This window comes from Coffea arabica, chromosome 2c, assembly GCF_036785885.1.
Source record: "Coffea arabica cultivar ET-39 chromosome 2c, Coffea Arabica ET-39 HiFi, whole genome shotgun sequence".
NCBI classification, from domain to species: Eukaryota; Viridiplantae; Streptophyta; class Magnoliopsida; order Gentianales; family Rubiaceae; genus Coffea; species Coffea arabica.
In genome coordinates this window covers 27,080,244-27,102,933 of record NC_092312.1, presented here as the reverse complement: position 1 = coordinate 27,102,933, position 22,690 = coordinate 27,080,244, and the positions used below count along the sequence as shown (strand labels likewise).

The 22,690-nt window shown below is 33.8% G+C and overlaps 1 protein-coding gene, 1 long non-coding RNA gene and 1 other non-coding gene across 3 annotated transcripts; 1 reads left to right on the top strand and 2 right to left on the bottom strand.

Moving 5' to 3' along the window:
- Positions 1-3,233: 3,233 nt before the first annotated feature.
- Positions 3,234-8,707, bottom strand: LOC140035891 (uncharacterized). The gene is made up of 3 exons (XM_072077264.1): positions 8,090-8,707; positions 4,221-4,406; positions 3,234-3,614 (listed from the first exon to the last, which is right to left on the bottom strand). The coding sequence occupies exons 1-3, from the start codon at positions 8,660-8,662 to the stop codon at positions 3,324-3,326; spliced, it is 1,050 nt and encodes a 349-aa protein (XP_071933365.1). The 5' UTR covers positions 8,663-8,707; the 3' UTR covers positions 3,234-3,323.
- Positions 8,708-12,449: 3,742 nt separating this feature from the next.
- TRNAS-GCU (transfer RNA serine (anticodon GCU)) lies at positions 12,450-12,531 on the top strand. The gene has a single exon. It is a non-coding gene; the product is annotated as a tRNA-Ser (tRNA).
- Positions 12,532-12,715: 184 nt separating this feature from the next.
- LOC140035890 (uncharacterized) lies at positions 12,716-22,488 on the bottom strand. The gene is made up of 3 exons (XR_011839793.1): positions 22,391-22,488; positions 21,692-21,826; positions 12,716-12,911 (listed from the first exon to the last, which is right to left on the bottom strand). It is a non-coding gene; the product is annotated as an uncharacterized lncRNA (long non-coding RNA).
- Between the last annotated feature and the right edge of the window lie 202 nt (positions 22,489-22,690).

Sequence of the window (22,690 nt, the reverse complement as noted above, 5' to 3'; positions counted from 1 at the left end):
AGGGCATGTAAACCTTCTTCAGTAGAACTATACATTGTTTCAGAATAAAGTCATTCTCAAATTAGGGAAGGCAAGTTTAATATTAATTTGAGGGCCAATTGAAATGGTAGAAATTTCGAGACAGAGTCAAATTATCACCAATAAAAATAACCCAAGAAAGAAAGCGACAAGTCCATGATAATTACGCGTAGAAACGTCAAATCAGATATGTTTATAACTTGAAATTAGTGGAAGTGAGAAGAGTGTTTAACCAATTTATCATTAATCGAATATATTGTTTTTTTATCGGATTGCCAATGAATTGGGATTGCGAATGAATGTGCTAGCCTGATCTGTTTGGACAAATTAAGATTAAATTAGTGAGCTACTCTCACTAAACGTCAAATTTGATCTAAATTTGATTAAAATATGATACAATATTACCAATTAGAATTGTGGTCTGATCTAATCAGCAACGAGGTCCATGATGACATGCTTATCACAATCTGGTGACATAAGTCAAGTAATTCAAAGGCATGCACCCAAAATCTATGGGCTCGCTTCCACATTATTATCTATCTATTATTACCGTAACCATGCGTTTTGGCGTTTTGAGGGCAATTGTTGTTGTCTTAGTTTTTCTTATCCCTATTATACCATTAGTAATTGACGATTGAAAGTTCATATTGTGCCCTTATTGTTTAATGATGATTAAAGTCATTAACTCATTATATCATATGTGCTGGTTTAAAACAGTTAATGAGAAGATAAAATGTTAAATTGACAACTAAGATTACTATATTATTAATATATTGATTAAGAAAAAAAAAGAATGGCGAGAATAATTCAAAAACTCTTAAGACAAAAATTCTATAGGTAGTGAAACTGATAAATATTGATTATATTCAAATTTTTAACTACAGTTAACTTTTCAAAATTGTGCTTATATTAACACACATTTTCTCCCATTATCCTCACTTTTTAATGTCTTAAATTATTAGAAAAATACCAAAACATTGCTCGGAAAAGTTCTTCTCAAAATTGTCCAAAATTGTGATTTGAAAATTAGTTTTTTAAGGAATATGTTGGTGGGAAAAGAGGGATCATTACTTAATTTTTGTTAATGAAACTTTATTGCTGTGAGGCATGAAAGCTTGTATATTTATGTAAAAAACATGCAAAATTTATTTGCTTGTATCATCAATAGATTTTTCAATCATCTTTTTATCCCATATATATCACATCAAAAAAGTGCTATAATATTTTTTTTCAAAAAATTATCCCAAATAATCTATTATCCAAACACATTTCAAAGGCAACTGTCATTACAGAAATAAAAAATCAATCCCCATAATCAATCTAATATAATGATCCAACCTGAAACCGTTAATTAATTTTCACTATTGCTAGAGCTCTACAATGTGAAAATGGGGCAATAAATTGATGTTATTAATCATTAATTGATCCATTAATGCCCAATAAAATGGAATAAATCAAGATTTGGTGAAGACTAAAGTTACAAAAAAGATTTTTTTTTCAAGTTGCATGAGAAAGAAAGCTTAATTACAAAGAGGAAAAATATTGCTAGATTGGAATTGGAAATTGGTTCTTAAAGCAAAAGGACTTTTGGATACAGAACTTTAACTTGGACATACTTGAGAATGTTTCTAGAGATTTTAAGGTATTATTTTGACTGTGGCTCAATTTTCTATAGAAATATACAAGTTTAGCCCTAAGATATTCTTAAACTTTTGCATTGATTTTGGAGGCAAGTATTCCAATTGATTCTATTTAGAGTTGGAAGGAGTTAGCCCAAGATCTATTCTGCAATCGCTAAAAATGAGCACGCTTTAGCAAATATTTTTCTAACTTTCATTTATGCACTGGTTTTATAAATTATAAAAAATTTCATCTTTTTTCTATTGCAATTCCAGTAAAATAGACAATAACTCAACTAACTTTCATCTTCAAAGTTTTTATATGGTAGAATGTATCACAAAATTTTAATTTTTTATATGCAATATACATTTTGTATGACTAGCAATTACTAAATTTTGTTAGTCATAGTTTCTTAGAATATATTATATCAACAATCAACATTTAGCAAAGAAATTTAGTATATAAAAAATACTATATCTTCAAAAATATATCCATGGGCAAAGCACATGACATATTACTAGTTATCATTTAAAATCTCAATCTAAAGCTAAGTTTAACATGATCAGAAAAAATGTATTCAAACCAATTACAAGGAAATTGGAGACCAATTAATTAGCAGAATTATGGCCTATAAAAAGATCACAAAAAATATCGGCTGGGGACCAATTACAAGGTAATGTAAAAACCAATTAGGTACTCCTTTAAGGTGATAATGTATTCAAACCATCTTTTAATATTTCTTTATTCTAGCTAAAGGAGATAACAGCAACATAAGATAAACCCTACTTATTCTAATAGGGCATACTTTTACTTAGTACGTAAAACTACATTTTTCTTGTTTGCTAACACCTTGATAGGATGATCTTACTGGTGACAAGCTTAAAGGGTCCCAAAAAATATTGATAAAATTCTATGCACAAGTTGTGTCGATCTTTTTTTATGTCAGCATTATGTTCCATTTGGGTTCGCCACTTTGGCCACTTTCTTGTGAGATTTGTTTGTTTAAAGGGTTGATGTTAACATAACTTTTTGTCATATCAATTTCGTGGTATGGAAAGTCTTTTTGCGTGTGCCAAACACAAGCACCACTGTTCACAATTTGTATAGAAATAAAAAGTTCCTGCACTAGACATTATTATTTTATCTAATCCTAGAACAGTAATGGTACATCAACTAAAATAGCTTTTTTGAAAATGATGCATCAATTGGAAGATGCCTTCTTGTAACAGGTGTTCTATAGTCGAAGAATACCAAATGATAGTGCCTGACTCAAAAAGGTGAAGAAGACTAGAAATATTATAGTATGGTTGCCTCGTTTCATTGCCTTTTCCAACTTTTGGTCCCATTTGAGTCTTAAATTTGGTGGGGCAATGGTATAGGAAAAGAATTGAAGAATGATCTTCCTTCTCATTTGTTCTGCGAAAAGTAAAGGACGTTCAAATCTGAAATGTTTTAGATGGTGAATGTAGAACTTTAATTACGCAAAGGTTGTTGAATTCTGGATTGAAGTTCTCTCTCACGTTTTGTTAAATTTGTTATCCTCTCGTTCTTGAAAATATAACCAAAGAAGACTAGATCTTTTCAATAGACTTCAAAATGGCATGTTCTTCGATTGGAACTTTGATTACTATTTCATTGAGGTGAAAACCCCAATTGAGTTCAATTCGACTGAATAAATGTTTGGGCTATGAAGAAATGGCACACTTGCCAATAAATTCTTGAGTTCTATGTTTCTTGTCATATGCTTTTCGAAGAATAATTAGGCACTGAGCTTCGTGATGAAATTTAGGCTTGATGAGTCCCCAAACTACTTTAAAACTTGATCTTAGGTGCACGCGAATGACGAGAGGCAATCCCTTGTTTGATTCAAGCAAATCTTGCATGCTTCTTCCTGCAGCATACATTGGTTTATTTCTAGTGCCCACAAACAACTTGAACATTTCTGTATCATCAATCCCTGTATGAAACTCTGGAGCCTGCAACATTTTTTAAATCTTGAGTATTAGTTCAAGTGTGCAAAAGATAACCCAAAAATTTTAAGATGTTTTACTTTTCCCCTTTTTTTGGGACAAGAAAAATCTAATCATGATCAGTACCAAAGAAAGAGCAATTATGGTAGGTATATGTATGTATGTACGTATGTCCTGACGAACGACAAAAATACAACTTCAACAATTGGTTGTAAAGTTCTATTGTGCACCTCAAATTTGTTTTTGTTTTTAAACTTGTAAATCAAATCTTCTACCTTATAGTAATTTCATGCAGCTACATAGTATTTTCATGCAGCTAAAATCTTGCGGACATTTAAAAAATATTAAGTCCGCCACTTTGCTTCAAATGGAGAGAATATGAGCTGCTCTTTTACGAGGCCGAATTAAGGCTGCAAACTGAGATCAGATGAAGTTTAAGTCCCAGATTGTTTACTTTTGGCCAAAATAGAATACTGACAAGACTAAAACAGAGAGAGACAATAGAATCCTTGCTGGCAATTGGATAAAGCATGCATGCTTCCTTCTGTCCTTGACGGTACAAGTGACTGTAATGATTAAAGGTTGAAAAATGTATACCACACAAATGCTTACTTCAGTCAATGCAAAAGGGAGATTGCCAAATGACATTGCCAGGAAGGGTGGATGAATGTGTAGCCCAAATAGCTTCGACTTGTTGTCCACCACTAAGTCCACGGTACAATTGCAAGTGAGCAGCTTGGTGGTGACACCAGATGCATCAACTCCTTCAACCAATTCAAACTGGGGAATTCCTGCCATCTTTGCAAATATCGACTTGTTACAAGAGGTACAATATTAAGGAACGGATACGTGAGTTGGAGATCGATTCTGACCTACACAACTATGTCATTTCATGTTGAATTTTGATGCATATTGGAAATCTGATACTGTAACTTTTTGGCTGATGGAAGGAACTGTGGAATCTGAGTTTGCTATACATCGTGTTACATAGAACTTGAATTAAAGTTGAAAAGACATTGGTTAATTTACATGTTTGATGTGTAGATTTTTAACATTTATGATTCTTTGAGTGTCCCAGATTAGAGCGGTCCATTGTAGTTTATCCAAAATATTGAGGTACTATTGCATATTTTTGCCTAACATCAATAATCCAGGGTAAAAAATGATGGAAGATTTTATGTCGCTTTTAAGAACAATTCCCTCAATTTGTATCTCTCAAGAATGATAATTATTTATATTTTTTTGAATAATGACAATTTAAGGGTTAAAATCACTTATGGTAATTTTAATTCGAGGGCATGATATCCAAAAGGAACTGTATCATCTCTCAAAAATGATATTGCTAAATGACAGGAGAGTACCGTTTGACGAAGATAACAAGGCAATCATGACAATCAAGAAGAGGATAACAGACACAGAAGCAATGGTTGAGGATGAAACCACAATCATGCGTGCATTATAAGGTGGGATGACACACTCGTGCTCTTGCTCTTCTCCTCTCATATATGAACGTATTGATGTGATGGAATGATTTGTAAATAATTCAGAATGGCAAAATGAGCTTGAAGCCAAAAATACGACTAAATGCTCCTGATTTGTTCATCCAAAGAATGGAAAACAACAAAATTCTGGTCTGGTGTTATTAGCAACAAACGAACAAGCAAATTATTAAGCGTACGAATTAATTTCCTATCATTGATACCAACCTTCTCATGCAATATATATAGAGTTTATGTGGTTTAATATCAAGTTGAAAACAAGGAAATTGTTCATGTCATTGAAATTAATTAAATGGTCAAGAACAGGTGAGCCACAAAGAGAGACAAGATAGAAGTAAACAATTCTTAGTGGTGGATTTGCCTGAGCCTTTGTATATTGTGGATTTGATGGATAACAGATCCCATGAGAGGTGGAGCTTCCATTTCGATCACAAACATTTGTCCCTTTGAACATGCCACTATACTTCCAATCCCGGAAAAAAATCAAGGACTCTTAATCCATCTAGAAGGATCTTGTACGTACACAAAAATATTCAAAGGTACTAGCAATATATTTTATACTAGGAACAGCAACCTGTAGCAAGCTAATTGAAACAATACACTTATAAGGAATAAAAAATTAAAAATACTTAAAATAGATGGTGCAATGTAAATTAGGTATATTAATTTACAAAGTTTTCTTCCATTTATGTTTCATCTTGAGTTGATTACTATTTCATGAGCTAATAATGGCTATACCAACTTGTGAAATTAATTTGCACTTATCCGAGGAGAATAAACATCTAACTGTGTAATTTTCGTCATTTGGGTGGCCAATTGGGTTCTTAAGAATCTAGATGTGATTGCTCATTTATCAGCTAGGAATGTTAGTTCTATTTCAGACATTCGTACTTGGAGATTTTCTTCACCATCTTTTCTTTCCTCCGCAATTACTGCAGATCTATCTTCAATTTAATAAAATTTTCTAGTTTTTTTTATTAAAAAAAAAGTTTTCATGTGTTCTGAGAACCATTTAAGATAGTCAGGATAATGGCCCTACAAACAAATAGTTAAGATAGCAACATTTGATTTTTCTACTCTTAATTTCTTACTTGACGTTTTTCTCTTCCAACTTCAATGATACCTTTCAGCCTTTAGAATGAGACAAATCTCTTTCTTTAAACAAAAGCAAGTAAAGGCTAGAAAGGGCCTACAAATGGTTAAGGTAAAAGCATGTCTGCTTTGATAACCAAGGGTCACAATTTCTTGAAGTGGATCTGCTTTATTGCTCAAAATGACTAAAATAAGGTCCCTAAAAGTGTTAATAGTTCAATTTCCATGAGGCATGAATTATTGTTGAATTCCTATCGGACGTTTTAATCTTTTCCAGTGATAGGATTGGGCCTTTTAAGCCCAATAGGAAACAATTGTTTTTTTTTTTTTTTGAACAATGATGGGAAGGTGTAGCAGACAAAGCCCAACTACAGCCCAAAAGCAAAATTGCCTTCTTTCAAGAACCAACTTTCTCTAAAGGAGTTGGCTACTACATGGATTGTAGGGTACCCGTCAATGTGCCACTATATGTGATTTTTTTCTAAGTTCATATGCGTGTACGTGGTGCATCCGTTTGGTCAGATAGTGGTTCAGTCTCATTCGATTTTCTCGACCTAGTTAGGCCACCGTTAGACTAAGTTAGATGTGCCGTTATGTAAAAAAAAAAAAAAAGAATAATTCCAGAATAAACTTCCCCGTTTTCATATTTAGAGAATTATGAAAAGTGAAGGTGAAAGATAAACTAAACTATTCGATATTTGAATTAAACTCAGCTCGATAAGAGTTCAAGCAAATTTGGTTCGTCAACTAATCAAACCAAACTTGAACAACATTTTGTACTTGATAAATTTTCAAATTCAGCTCAAGTTTGGTTTAATTAGCATATAAGTGAAATTTACATATAAAAAGTTCAAACTATTCGATCTCGACTCGATTTCGCCTCGACAAAAGTTTATTCAACCTCAATTCGAGAAGAAAACAAGTCAAATTTGAACAAAATTCAATATCATTAAAATAATCAAATAAATCTGAACACTAAGATATTCAGCTTATTTAGGCTAGTTTACACTCCTATGAAAAAGATGATTTCCTTTGCATTAGCTATATATGGCTAAGAAAATGATGGCTAATAGTAATCATTCATACATTTAGTATTAGCGTGCAAGATTTTCAAAAGGCTCTTTAACTTTTCTTTCTAATCTTCTTCCAATGTAACTTTTTTACATCACGTAAACATATAACCAGGTGAATTAGCTATTTATGAAAGGGAAATGTTATTTGCACTTCATATTTTGTTATTTGCACTCTCACCTTTTGTTATATCATATAGTCTAATAAACGAAAACTATATAATAAAAATAGTAGTGGAAGCGCAAATAACAAAAGAGGAGTGTAAATAACATTTATTTACATAAAATTCTATACATTTGTCAGAAACACAATTCTTTGACTCCTGTGAAGATTTCCATATTGAGTCACTCCACAGTTTTACACAAATCTTGGGGTCATTGCATTTGTTTCTTTTGCTTTCTGTTTTCAACATGGTTTGGGAGATTTTACATATTGGCATTGCCCTAGTTGTCGGATTATGCACAACCATAATGTCATATGGCAAAAAATGTTACGAAGAAAGGAATGCCAAAATTGTCATGAAACTCTTTTTATTTTAATTCTAATTAACTTTTCCACTGACGGTTAAGATGCATCTACTGCGGGAAGGGTTGGGTTAAATAGTAAGATACGAGCAATTATAAATAGGAGGTCCTACGTTCAATTACCAAAAAAAAGGAGATGCATCTACTGCACGCCGCACTGATAACCGTTAAAATCAGAAACTAGAAGCACGCACTGACAACAGTCAAAATCAGAAACTAAAAGCAAGTGAAGAAAATCAGTTGAGAATGGGCCGAATCAAATATCTAAAAGGGGAAAAAGGGCTAGAGATTTTACCTTAATAGACATCTTAGGAGCTGGTGGCTTGGTGAGAATGTAGAACACAACTAGTGCAATCACCACACTCAGTATAAACCTCCAAGTCATCTGCAGAAACTTCCACCCTCCAGAAATAGAACCACCGAAAGAAAACATTCTCCACCATTCGGCCTTCTCCTCAAAATATTCCTCATCCTCTTCATACTCATGATCTTCTTCAATGTGATAGCCATTTCTGAGTCTATCAACAACAACCATATTGCCTTCGTGACGATTAATCTCTTCATTGTACGTAACTCCTGTTCCATGGCTTTGAACATCATGATCATAAGGGATTTTCTTCTCATGCAGGAAAAGGTTGGTTGATCCATGAGAGGACGAGTAACGCGATAGAGCAAGCCGATTGGCTGCTTCTTGGCTTGCGTTGTTGGGATTGTTGGCAAAAGTTTCTAATGCAGATTCATTGTTGATGTTACGAATTTCAGCACTGTATGCATGGGAAACTGATGATGGACTCTGTACGTAGTAAACTGCGCAAGGATAGGAGCGGAATAAAGCTTCCTCTTCTGGATCTGTTCTGTAGATAGTCATCGCTAGTGCAGTGAAAGTGTGTGTGTGTGAGTGATCAGAAAGATGGGCTGGGAAGAATGATTTGCTTGACATGGGAAAGGGTTTTTGGAGGGTTTTTAAACAGCGAAAAGGAGAGGTTTGCTTTTGATAGATGGAGGCCATCATGACCAATTCTGAAAATGACCTTAGAATACAATGTTCCCAAAGCCATTCAGGTGAAAATCGATCATATCCATTGGTCCATCAACTTGAAAATTAATGTGAAATCCTTTCATGAATTTCAATTTTCATCCCCAGATAAAATCTTTTTCTCTGGTTGCAAAAGGTCTATGATTGGGACATGTGACGGTTGATTTTAGACAATGAAACCTTCTCTGCGGCCACAATTTGCAAGGCATCCGTCTTAAATCTTTTTTATTTTAAAAGGTGCATGTAAGTATAAATTAATTATGAAGTACCTAGAATTTTATTGTTGCATAATTTGTTTCAATAACATTTGCACATTGATCGGACTAGAATTAATTGGAGATTTTCCCCAACCAAAACCCATAATGCTCAAAAATCAAAGCAAAATTAATTGGTTCTTTGCACTGTTTCCCCCATATCCAAAATCCGCTCATCCCACTGAGCTGCTGCTATTCATCAGGTCTGAAGCCTTGTCGATGTTTCAATTCAACTGTTAGAATCAAACGTAGAAAAATTAACAGGTCGGATTGAGATCTCGTATTACAACATATTTTGACTTCGTTGATCATCAAGTGGCAAAGACATAATGCATGTTTTAGGCGTGCATAGGAAAGAAGATACACTTGATGATTCCCATTACTCAACTATGAATTTTGCTGATATTTCTTGCTTTTGAAGAGATAGAGCGGTGGATTGATATGCAAGATAAAGCATAAGGGGTCATGATTGAAAATAATTTAAGGGGCACTGCTTTTGCTTTTATAGGAAGACATAATGAGTTCAAATTTGGAGTACCAATCTATAGACCTAGATTCCTATTGTTGAACATGTTGAGTACCATGTTTTAGCACCGAACACATTAGGTAAATCTATGTATTAGGGATTTCGGAGAGTAGGATGAATTTTGAATTAAATTCAATATTTCATCTTTTTTTTTTTTTTTGTCAACTAGGAGCCAGGAACGTTCAAAATCTGGAGCACAGCCCAGACAAAGAATGTGCTAATTTTACATGTTGCTGTATTTTTACAGGGCTTGTTTTCCACCAGTTAAATGCTTATGCAGAGGTTGTCTAAAATGTCGCTTGTAAATCATGTAGTATATTTTATAGTCACGTGATGTAAGAAAAGTGATCACGAGTCACGTCTACATGATTTTTTTTTTTATATATAAAACAGAAATCAATATTATTAATAAACGAGTCATATTTATATGATAGTGCAAGAGAGCTTATGTATTATTGCATATATAATATGATTTATAAATGGAATGTTTATAAATTTGCTTAACAGTAAAAGAAAAAAGAAAAAAGAAAAAGGAATTGAATCAAGAATAGTATACTCCACTTCTTTTTCATGCTTTTCTTCATTATTAGGTGAAAACAAACCAAAAAAGGAACAAATGAAGCCAAAATTAAAATTGTATCAATGATTCCCCAAAAATAACTTGCCCTGTGTGTTTTCTCACGTGGGCCAATTGAATGGAAGATTTATTTGGTTCAAAAGGTGGTGTGCATAATGAAATCAATCGTCAATCAAGGTCTCACCTCATTCACTTATTTTGTGGCAGCTTGATAATACGCAATAGATTTAGATACTTTGGAATGTCTTCATAAATTGAGATACGTACCCCATGCTCTATTGAAAACAAATGTATTTACTCCTATAGAAAATTAAAAATTTTTTTAAAAAATATTTGTTAGCAATATAGTTTTTTTTCACTCATAAAAATTTATATATATATATATATATATATGACCAAGGCCCATGCGATGGCTTGATATCCCAAACTGAGGGTGTTAACATTCATCTCTAGAAGTAAATTTTCTTATTTCGTCTATACATTTGAGCACAATAGTCTAACTTTTTTTTTTCTTTATTTAAAAAAAAAGATTTTAATTTACCTCAAGAGGGTGTAATTAGTATTTTCTGGTGGTCTCTGGTTTTTTGCAGTCTATCTTTAAGTTCTTCTTCAATTAAATCAGTCGAAAATCAAGCATTGGAACTTCTACATGATCAGACTGCAACGCGATTGGAGCACTGCATAGTATAGCATCCTCTCTACATGGGTGCATATACATCACTACAGACACTCATATTCTTCAAATTAGAGGGCAAACTTTGGGTAATTTATTTCTATCGATTAATAATTCAAAATTTTGTGAAGAAATCCTCTTGACAATAAAACATTTAACCCCACAAATATCTACGTGGTTTTTCCATTACACCGTACAAATTATATGGCATCATGCATTTTGTCCAAGGTAGACAAGACATGCTCTTTGAATTATTAATCAACGGTTGAGGAATTAAACTTCCTGCTCTAAAAATGAATGTGAATGACAAAATTCACGATTAATAAACCAGATAAATAAAAATGATGAATTGATGATATGTAGAAAATGTCATATGGGGCATGCCATACAGAATTCAAGAGATGCGAAGAAAACCGCCCAATAGTATGGTTGGCAATAGGGCGGGTTTGGGCACTCCCTGCCCCCGTCCTGCCCCGCTATCCCCGTGGATGCCCCGAATTGTCTTGCTACTATTTTTATTTTTCATGTCATTTTTTTTAATATATGTATAACACTAATAATAGATTTACTAATCATTTTTTCAAATTTCACATCAAAAAATTTAACATGAGATAAAGTATAAAAATTATTTTTGACCATGTGATGTGAATCCGCTTCTCTATGTCTGATGTTACATGAATTCTAAATGAATTATCATTATTTTTATAAACAACATGACATAGCAAAAGAAAAAAGGTAAACTAACATAACAAAATTATCATTTTACCACAAAAAATTATAGAAAAATGTTATTTGCATTTCATTGTTTTGGAATTTGCACTCCTACCATTCATTTTATCATATAGTCTAATAAATAAATAAAAATCATATAATTAAAATAATAATGGAAGTGTAATTAACAAAAATGGGAGTACAAATAACATTTTTCAAAATTTTATTATATTATCACAAGAAAATATCATAATATTCATTTCATATTACACACACACACACACACACATATATAACTATATTATATTATGTATTTTATATTATATATATATATTAAATTAAGGCGGATGATGGGATGGGGCCTGCATTTGCCCCCAACCTCATTGAACTTTCGCAGGCACTCGTTCCAATTACCATCCATATCCAATAGCATGTGTCACACTGAACTTAACTACTGAATATCCCTGCAATTAACTATGGAAAAATTGCATTGAATAATATACTATTTCTTATGGGTTGGGCTACCAACTTTTAGATGGTTTTCCCAAATAGTGCTATCAATGTCAACAAATGACAATTCCATAGAAATTTGGTAATGCACTTAAAACCAAAAGTTTCTACTCCTGCAAGTCCCTTCACATACAAATCCATGGAAAAAGTCATCATGACTTGGGCCTGAAATTCAAGAGCCCTTTAACGTGATATTCAGGGCATATTATATGATTCGAACTTCAACTTGATCTACAATAACCATTTGGAAAAGATTCAAAAATTCAGAAACATCTAATTTCTAAAGTAAATACTAATCTCATTCATCATCTGTTCCAACTTGTGGAATATTCCATAAGATAGAAAATAGTTCCCCCCACCTCGAACCAGTCGCTTTGGCCGAGTGGTTAAGGCGTGTGCCTGCTAAGTACATGGGGTTTCCCCGCGAGAGTTCGAATCTCTCAGGCGACGGTTAGTTTTGTTAATTGCATCCTGGACCGCATATACACTTCCCTTCTCCAGGCTTTTCGTTTTTGGCTCATTTTTAGGGTCCCAGATTACTTTTCAGGAACCATTCGTTACTAACAGATGGTGTTTGGAGGCAGAGCTGAAACTAAGAGCCACTTGGATTATCTTAACAAGTTGAAAGATTGCAATAGCATCCCGAAAATGTACCTAACATCTTTGAAGAAAACCAAGAGGGGGAAATTCCATTTTCTCTCAGGGGAAGCCAGAACAGCATTATCTGCCATGCCAAAGCTATAGATCTACCACTTGGCTGATTCTTGCCGGGGAGTAGACAGCAATCCTATTGCAGGCTGTGCAACAGTGCCAACCAAACTATTATGTGGCTGCCAGAAATTATAGATACACAGTTTTAGATTATTAGACAGCAGAATCGATGTAGAACCAGTTACTGAATCTTTCAGCTTTAGAAGTGGTTAAGCATCAACTCTATTTGTTAAAGTGACTTGCCTAAATTCACAGTGGAGTGAAAACAGAAAGCACGAACTAGTAAGGTAAACAAATTGCAGCTTTTGGCAGACACGCCAAGCTTAACAATCAGCCACAAGAACTTGCAAGTTAATCTACCAAATGGCGAAAGGAATGCGAGTCTAGTTGATACAAAATGGAGGAATTCAGGCGCTGGGATGGTGACAAAATTGTGTCAATTTATAGCTTATTGCTCTAGAGCTAACTGTTTGAACCTCCACTGGTTGTGGAAGACATGTAATGTCATGGCAGCTTTACCAAAGCTATATGTAATTTTACACGTACGTTGGAATTACTAACACTGATATCAGTAACAAGAAAAAAAGAAAATGTCTCTTCAAATTCAGAGCTAGCATGAGAAAGAATATACAACATCTCAAGCATAACATTCCAAATCTTGACTGAAATCAGCTGGTTGCTAACCTAATCAATCATAGTATTATAAAGTGTGCGATTCGTATTAAACATGTTTCAATGATAGTCATCGGTAGATTTCAGTTATGAACAAAAGTTAGATGAGCAGTATCACTTCTTTCAGATGTGTCTAAAAGTTAGGCCAAAAATCAGCTGATTTTTCAGTCCAGTTTTCCAGCAGGAATAGGCAGGCACTCGTGGCATCATCTAAGGACAGTTTTCTCCCAAGAAAATGGGAAGATGCAGAGAACAATACCAGGGGCGCATCAAGCGCCGAAATATACTGCATTTAGCGATCTATATTAGTGCGTGAAGCAAGATGAAGTAGTCAGCAGTTTGTTAAAATTTAACAGAGCACATGAACATGGAAATGTATAAACCTTCCTCAGGTACTGATCCCCTGATATTACTGCCTAGCTATAGACAAAACCTATCTATCCATCCTGTGAAATCAGTATTTTTAAAGCACTTTCCCTATCAAAACAAACCGACGATTCATGGAAAGTTGGAAAATTGCATACATTTTCACCAATAATGCTTCATAAAATTCATATGGACCCTCACATAATCAACAGGTATGCCACGAAATCCCCAATAAAAAATGCATGAATGAGCAGTGCCACAAAGATGAAGAATAAAAGGGAATCACGGGGAAACTTCCGACAGTACACAAGCAAATCTGTATTCAAAGACCAGCCGTAAATCAGCCGTACTTTTTCCACAACAAATGTTAGGTCCTAGTCAAAAATGTTGACCATTTTTTAGACTTTAGTCTATGACTCAGCATTAAAGTGATGTCTCCAAGAAAACATTAAACAAATTAAAGAACAAAAGATACCTTAAATTCCATCAGCTCCACACAATCTTTTCTTAATCATCTACTCAAAGAGTTCTTAACTGCTGTCAAAACACAACATTAGACAATAATAGAGGGAACCTTCTTCCAGCTATAGAGATATCACCGAATCTGGATCATGCCTGTCTAGTTAAGCTACTGCAAAAATGTAAAGAATGTGGCCAGGGGAAGACATCATAGGACTAGAGAAAAACAAATTGAGAGGTCCAAAGACTTTTCTGAAGTTAAATTAAGAGGTGGCCTAATCCCTTTTCGCCACGAATACACGTAGTACTTCTTGGGTTTAACGTTCAGGCGATTGTTGTTCTTCAGATCTACTTAACATTTACTCAACTGTTGTTGCTCTCTCTTGCTTCTAAAAAATGTGAATCCAATGCAGAACTTTGTTTATTGGGATCTTTTTTTCTCAAGAAAAAAAAACAGAAACACAAAAACCAAATCTATAATCTTGATTTGCATGATGAGTGCAAATATTAGGTAAAGATTCATGCACTTAGTCGGTTATCATCTGTGGTAGGATATCTTGGTTAGACTACATTTTACATGCGATGTCTATATGATTAGAGATACTAATTCTGAGTGGTGCATGGACAAACAACTATATCACCATCCCATCGACATTGGACTGGATATAGGCATTGCTTTGGATCTCATGCAACCGCCTTTGCTTCTTAGAAACTTGGAAAATTTGCTTATGATTGTAAATTTGGTGGCAGCAGTCATTGTACAATTACCAATTCCACTGCATTTCCACCGACCACGAAAAAAAAAAAAAGAAAAGCTTGTCACGTAATTGCTAAAGTTGCCAGAATAATTCAAAATCTTGAAATTCATGAGTTAGGCCAGTAGGGATGATCATCCCTACCTAGAAGCCTTGATCACTTCAGGAAATTAGGAGGCCTACAATAATCCACAGTCTGCACATTGCAACTGTGATATGTTTCTTAGCTTAGCCTTTGTGCAAAAATATACTTGACTCTGCTAAAGCTTTGTACTTCTATTTCTTGGAGCTACTCTTTTTTAGTTATTGGTAAAACGAATAAACAAAAATCTACTGTAGTTCTGTACTTATGTTTTTTAGACAGAAAATAAAATAACACACAATTGAAAACAGATACACCTGAACTGGATCTTAACAATGGCAGATCTTGTCACTTTTTTTTACCTCCAATTTGACTTTATATTGTGAAAGATCCTTGTACAAACTCAACTTCAAGGAGAGAAAAACTGAGTAATTTTCTAGTGAAAGTGACCTCGTTTGGAAAACCAATCTATATTCGGAAAATGCAAAAACAATCAGCAGTAGTTTGTTGTTTTCTTTAATGTGAAGATATCAGACGGTTTTCTTAGCGTCAAAATTTTGTTGCATGTCATTTTCTTTTCCAATTTGAAGAAGAAAAGGGACACAAGAATCAACTACACATATTCTCAGCACAATAAACTATAGAGAAACGACAACAATTCCACCAAACCTTCTCATATATATATAACCATTCAATCTCTTTCCCAGTCCACTTGGTGTGCTGTTTTAGAACAAGACAAAGGAAATGGTGGTAATTCACTCATTTGAGTGGTTACCCTATGCTTAATTGTCAAGTTTTTAAGCACTTTTAAAAGTTTGAGATGCAGATGGGAATATTTCAGAGATCAATAAAATAATGATCATGAAATAGTGGCACGATTTTGTAGGTCAGTCCGTACATTCGCCTTCTTCAAGTATAATGCCATCTTTGACTTCTCCTTTTAAATAGGCACATCAAAAAATTCTGCTTAACATTTGATTCAATCCAGTGTGACACATTCACACACAGTGAATGCGCAGACAGGCACCAAAGATGAAAAATATGTTCTGGTTTAATATATACATATGTAGACATTAAATGTTCACGTTACCAACACAAATTTTTTTTTTGGATTGTAAAATCTGCATATCACATGAAAAAATCATTGAATCCGGAAGACAAGATGCAACTAAGGGAGACAAAGCACATGCAAGATTAAAATTCTAAATCATCAAGAATTGCATAATTCTCTTAATCATCGTTTGACATCGAAAAGCTACTATTAAATTAGAGACATTAGGTCAAGTTTCTGTACAGCAAAGACGTTCTAATTAAATGCTAGTACTTTGTTTCGAGGAAAGGCCATGTAGTAGAAGAAATAGGTGATCATTGGCCAATGAAAGACAAGTTTATAATGAAAGAAAAGTTTGCAGCATTCATGTTAGTGTTGATGTTTGATCCTCAAGTTATCAAAAGGCCCCAAATTTTACCCCCGTTGCTTACCAATATAGTAAATGAAATAAACAAATACAAAACCAAGAAACCAGCTCGATCTTCAATTTGAGATTCTTAAGGACTAATTAATGTTAGTGCATATTTTTGAAAAGAAGGTAAGTTGTGTACATGAGCATTGAGGCGATAAGGGACGAAAATCTAGGCTAAAGGAGTCTCAAATGCAAGGGCTTTGAAATAAAATTTGAGATGATTATGGACTATGAAGCATCCGAAATCAAAAGTAAAGGTATGATCGATTGAGAATTTATAATCACACTAAGGATTAGAAAGTGAAATTAGACCTTTTGATTATTGGATGGAAAGTGAAATTAGACCTTTTGGATGATAATTTACCAGTCAACACCTGCACATACTTCTAGATTTGAACATGCAAAGGATGATTACAACTTAGTTGGCAATTCTAATGTTACCGGTCCTAATAAACACCTTCCCCGGACACAAATGACATAAATGATTCATCTGAAAAATTCTCCTTAGGGTTGGAAAATGATTCATAAATAGGAGAAATGTACTCTCTCTCAAGCTTGTCCTTAATAATCTAAGATAAACCAGTTATGAAGAGAATAGAGGACACCACCACACCTATGCAGTTTAAGAGGTGGGAGATCAAATTTACAATGGTAGATATATGGGAGGGTATTTTTAGGATTTTACTAAATTTATGAAGAGAATAAATGTACATAAATTCACATTAGAGAAGGGTCCAATAGGGGCTTCAAAAACCATCTACTTGGGACATTTTGGGATATGAACACGACTAATGTTTATATTGGACTTGGAGGTGGCAACTCCCTTTTCATCCCTTTACAAGGGGAAGAAATTTGGCCCGAAAACGCAGATTAATTATCAAGGGACAGACAGACCTTTCTAGATTGAGGCTTCCCTTTTGCCCACTTCGACACGTCTTCTCCTTATATATATATATGTATATAGAGGAAACCGAAAATGATTGAAAGAAAACGGAAGGTGACATTTTACAAAGGGCTAGGACTAGTTGTGGCTCTGAGATTTGAGACTATACAGTCAAAGGTGCAAGTATAGAATTAAATTTGCATGCCTTGAGAAATCATTTTGGAGTCTTCTTATAAGCTGCATTTCAGAAGTTGAACAGATGAAACGGAACCTAAATAGTTCTGAAACGACAGATGAAAAAATGCATTGTGACAGCATGCCACAACTTTATTGTTGATGAAGAAATGTCGGATGAGATATTGGGAGATAAACATATTGTTGGTGGACATGAGATAAGCTGAAAAATAATTGATTTTCTAAAAATCAGGAAAACGAAAGTTTTGCATTTTTCTGGTTGTGAGTATTGGACTCCTTGTCAGCACTTTATTCGGTCTGTTTTTCTGACAAAAGTTTAGGTTTACCTTAAAAAAAAAAAAAAAGTTTAAACGGACGGAGTACTCTATCTTTTGCTAGTTAATTTTGACAAGCAAAATGGAGTAATATTCTTGGATAGAATACAGGATGTGTTTGGCAGTCATGTTTTTAGGGGTGCTTTAAATATATATATATATATATATACACATATACATATATATATATATATATATATATATATTAATTTGACTAAAATACCCAAAAAATACTCAAACAAAAGAAAAGAAAAACAAAAATACACACCTACCATCGCCACCTCCTCTCTTCCCCTGACGACCACCCCTCTCTTCCCCTTTCTCCCACCTTGTCCTCCTTCCTCCCACCCGTCACACCCTCCTTTCCCCTCCTTCCCCCTACCTCCTCCCTCTCTTTTTCTTTTCATTTCCGTACCCCTACTCGTCCCCGCTCCTTCCTTCGTGGGATGAAAGAAAGTTTTACCAAAATATTTAAAAAAAATACTATAAATGCTTTGAAAATACTAAATATTTTTTATAAAATAATTCAGTGTAGGAAGTTTTAAACAAATACTTTGAAAACTATTTACACGGTTCACAAGTTCACTTAAACTTTGTGTTCCTTGAGTAGAAAAGTGTTGCTTTCACCTTTTATCAAAGGAGGTAAAACTTAGGTAGCCTCCTTCCAAGTGGACCTAACAAGAAGCTGGTGCACCTGTTTTGTCCTTCGAAGACGGTCGTCGATATATTTCCATACACATGTCACTTTCAAGTAGGAGTGTGCAAAATCGAAAAATTTTAATTTATTGATCAAATTTAAAATTTTTGAAATCAGTAAATCAGAAATTGGAATGGAATTCGGGTTTCCAATTTCGAAATATACAAATTTGGTTCTAATTCGATAATTTTGGTAATGGGGTTTTTCAAATCAGAAATTTCGATTTCGAATTCACAATTTGAAATCGGTGTGAAATTGGAAATCGAATACCAATTTCGATTTCAAATTCATTTATATATATGTATATTAATATATGTAATATAAAATTTATATTATATAATAATACATCTAACTAATAATTATATTGTTTAACAATACAATAATAACTCTTATGAAGTTAGTTTTATATTATGTTATAATCATAAACATATATTATACAAAGTTAGCATTTAGTTTAGCAAAACTTATATATAATTATAATAAAAAATTAGAAATACAAAACAAAACTCCAAAAGAAAGAAAAAGGGTTCTTGAATTCGCTACGAATTCGAATTTGGAATTAGTGAATTCGAAATCGAATTCGATCGGAATTTTTTATGTCAAAATTTCAAAAAAATTCAAATTTAAAGTTCTGAATTATCGATTTCGATGCACACCCCTAATTCGAAGACACCTCAAATGCCATAAATCTAATCAAATACTTCGACAATATTGTCTCAAATTCCAACTTTGGTTCCATATGTTACTCAAATCGGTTTTTGATGTTTTACCTTCAATATTATTTCGTTAGGTCATTTTACAAGATTTTAATCAGTCCATATCTTATAGTAGATTAATTATAAACCCATAAAACACCACATTTGACAAATAAAACTGCAAATATGCATGTTAGACAAGCAATGAGAGGAAATGACAGAAGACATGGAACAGAAAGGGGAAAAAAAAGGAATGATGGTAGATGCAAACTAATAAGCACCGATCTAGTGGGCTGGTGGATGACGGATGGTCAATCAAATCATGCTGGCATTCGAATCCGTTCCCAAACAGTGTATGAAATTAAAGAATAAATATAAAAGAATTTGAGAATGAGTAGAGCCTTTCACCCAACAAGAATTTGATGAATGCTTACATACATATATTTTCACATTTCATAACTGAATATTGTGATTTTGATTTTTATTCAAGTTCAATTTGTCAGGCGGGAATTGCTTGGTTGAACTAGAGGACTCAGGCAGCTGATTTGCAGCAGCTGCATCATCAGCACCGATTTTCATCAACGTTACCACGACAATGAAACTGCATCCACCCTTCCCCTTATTTTAACGTTTTACATCGTTGCCTTGATGTTATTGTCGGAGTTATTATTATTGCTTTGGTTGTATTTTGTGGTCAATGTAATGTAGGTGCAAAACAATGAGACAATGCTACAAACTTTTTTTTTTTTTTTTTTTTCTTCTTGGTGAGACAATGCTACAAACCTGTTAAAATGACAAATATGCATCTAACAACCGAACAAGATAGAGGCTTCAACACTCATTCAAAGGGTCCAAGTGAAAAATTAGTGTGGGTTGTAAAGGCTAAAAAGTACACAAAATAATACTAATAAAAAATTGCACAAAATACCATAGGAAGACTAGAAGTTGAAAAGTAAGCAAATGTGTACGTGTGTTGTAAAGGCCACAAATTGCATAATATAACAATAAAAGCAAAATGCCACGTTTCTGCGCATTCTTGTAAGTACTTTTAAACGGTTTTCATGAAGGAAAAGTGTGTGTTATTAAGTTTCACGAAGTTAGAAGCTATTTCAAATAAATGCACCATAAATAAAATGACAAATAGAAAACTGCATTGCAAGATTCTTATTTACTAACCAGAAAAAAAAAAATTGCATTTCAAGTCTTTTCAATTTGACAGCATGCCACAAATAGGTTTGAAGAAGAAATGTTGGATAAGATTTTGAGAAAATTCGGGAAAATGAAAGCAAAATCGGACTAAATTATCTATCCTAATAATTTCAAAAAGAAAAAAATGGAAAAAATATTTTTGGAAATACAATACAAGTTCAACTGAAACCTTGTACAAGTTGAAAAGTAAAATTTCCTTTTTTTTTTTTTTTCAATCAAAGAGGGTAAAAATTCAGCTAGTTTTCTAAATTATTGATCTGAAGGCCTTCCAACTGGACCTAACAAGTGAAAAAAAAAAAATAAAAGGACCTAAAATAAAGAACTGGTCCACTCGTTATCTCCTTCTATAAGACATGCCGCTGTCCTCGCCATGTTCCATACATATGTCAGTCAGAAGACACCTGAAGTGCTTCCAATTTATCAACAAAAAGCCGTACAATCTTTTTCATGTTAGCTCAAATCAAATAATCCGACTGTGCGAGTTCAAACTTTGGTTCATATGTCACTGAAATTGGTTTTTTGATGTTCCATAATCTTGATACAAGCTCACAAAATGGCTCACAAACTTTAGTTTTGTACTTCAAGTTCATGTTTTCAATCTTGAATCAAGAATTATTTGATCGAACTAGTTAGACGACTCAGATTCAGCACCCACTATCATAGAAGCTATCATGCACTATCGTGGAAATGCATGAACCCTTCTTCTAAATTTTAACGTTTTACATCCACCTTAATAGTATTGTTATTTTGACCATGTTATGAAAAAAATCTACCTTAATGTATGGTAGAGGTGTAAAACACTAAGCAGGCCAGACATGCAATGCTACAAACTTGTGTGCACGATAAACTAGCATCCAACAACCAATCAAGATAAGAGGCTTCAGCACTCAATTCAGCCAGCTTCATCTACTTTACTTTTTAGAAGTGAAACTGATGAATAATGGTCCGAGTAGTAGATTAGGATGAGTTGTAAAGGTTACAAAGTACACAGAATTGCACTAATAAAAAACTGCACAGGGTATACTATAGTAAGACAGAAAGTTAAAAGACAAGAAAATATGTGTTGTAAAGGCCAAAAATAAGAACAATACTAAAATTAAAATGCTCACCTTTTAATATGCAAAATGAGGGTGGTGCTAAAGTGGAGCTCCTGCCTGGCTTCTCACTTGCAGACCTTGGAGACTTGGGCTCAAGACTTGGCTCTTCCCGCCTTCCAAATTAACACTTAAGACTGTTTTTTCTGGCTGGGAGAGGAAGAAAGATCAAATGTTATTTATAGACAGAAAATAAACTGTTATTTTCTCCAAAAATATTGATGCAATATATGGAGAAATTTGGAGAAAATAGTTTTGGCATTCGTCTTCCTTTTGCCTACGTGTGGCTGCTTCTGCCACGTTTCCTGCATGGGCATTCCATAACGTACCGCTTGGCTTGTGAACAAATGACGTAAAACTCTGCTAATCTTTTTAGTACTTTTTCCGTTTTTCATGAATGAAAAGTTTGCTATACAACCATATTGCTTTGTTTTGGTTAGGAGAAATGTAAAATTATGAAGCCATTATTCAGTCACCAAGTATGTGATCCAGCTAGAAACTGTTGCAATAAAAAGTGGTAGAGAAGTAAAGACAGAAGCCATTGTGCTAGATTTACTTTAGATGATGGGAATGGTAAGAAAGACAATGCAAAGAAGAAAAAAGGAAGGCAATTCATATACATGAATTCTTCAATGACCCTTGGATAAAGGGAAGAATAGGTTTTGAAGAGAGAAATCAAGGGAGCTTATAACTGAGAAATTGTTGGTTACTTACCTTTGGAAATTTGGTCTAGAGCAAAGCAGAGCTTACAAGCTTTCCACCACCAACTCCTCTCTTTTTCAGTAGCTTCATGCACAAAAGCAGGACTCAACCTAACTTGGGCGTATAAGAATAAATTCTTGAACCCTTTATACTTGTTAAAAACTCTGTGGCCGTAAAGTCAGAGCCAATCACGCAATTTTTTCCATTCTTAATTTTAAGGTTATATCTAGTGCGATTCGACATCATGAATGGATGCATCACGTACGAAAGAGCCAAAAAAAAAAAAAAAAAAAGAAAGAAGAGCAACGTGTC

Coding starts and splice junctions, on each gene's coding strand:
- LOC140035891 (XM_072077264.1), bottom strand. CDS start 8,662: ATGACTATCTACAGAACAGATCCAGAAGAGGAAGCTTTATTCCGCTCC. Junction 4,407..8,089: donor CTCCTAAGATGTCTATTAAG/GTAAAATCTCTA, acceptor ATATTTGCAAAG/ATGGCAGGAATTCCCCAGTT. Junction 3,615..4,220: donor TCCCTTTTGCATTGACTGAA/GTAAGCATTTGT, acceptor AAAATGTTGCAG/GCTCCAGAGTTTCATACAGG.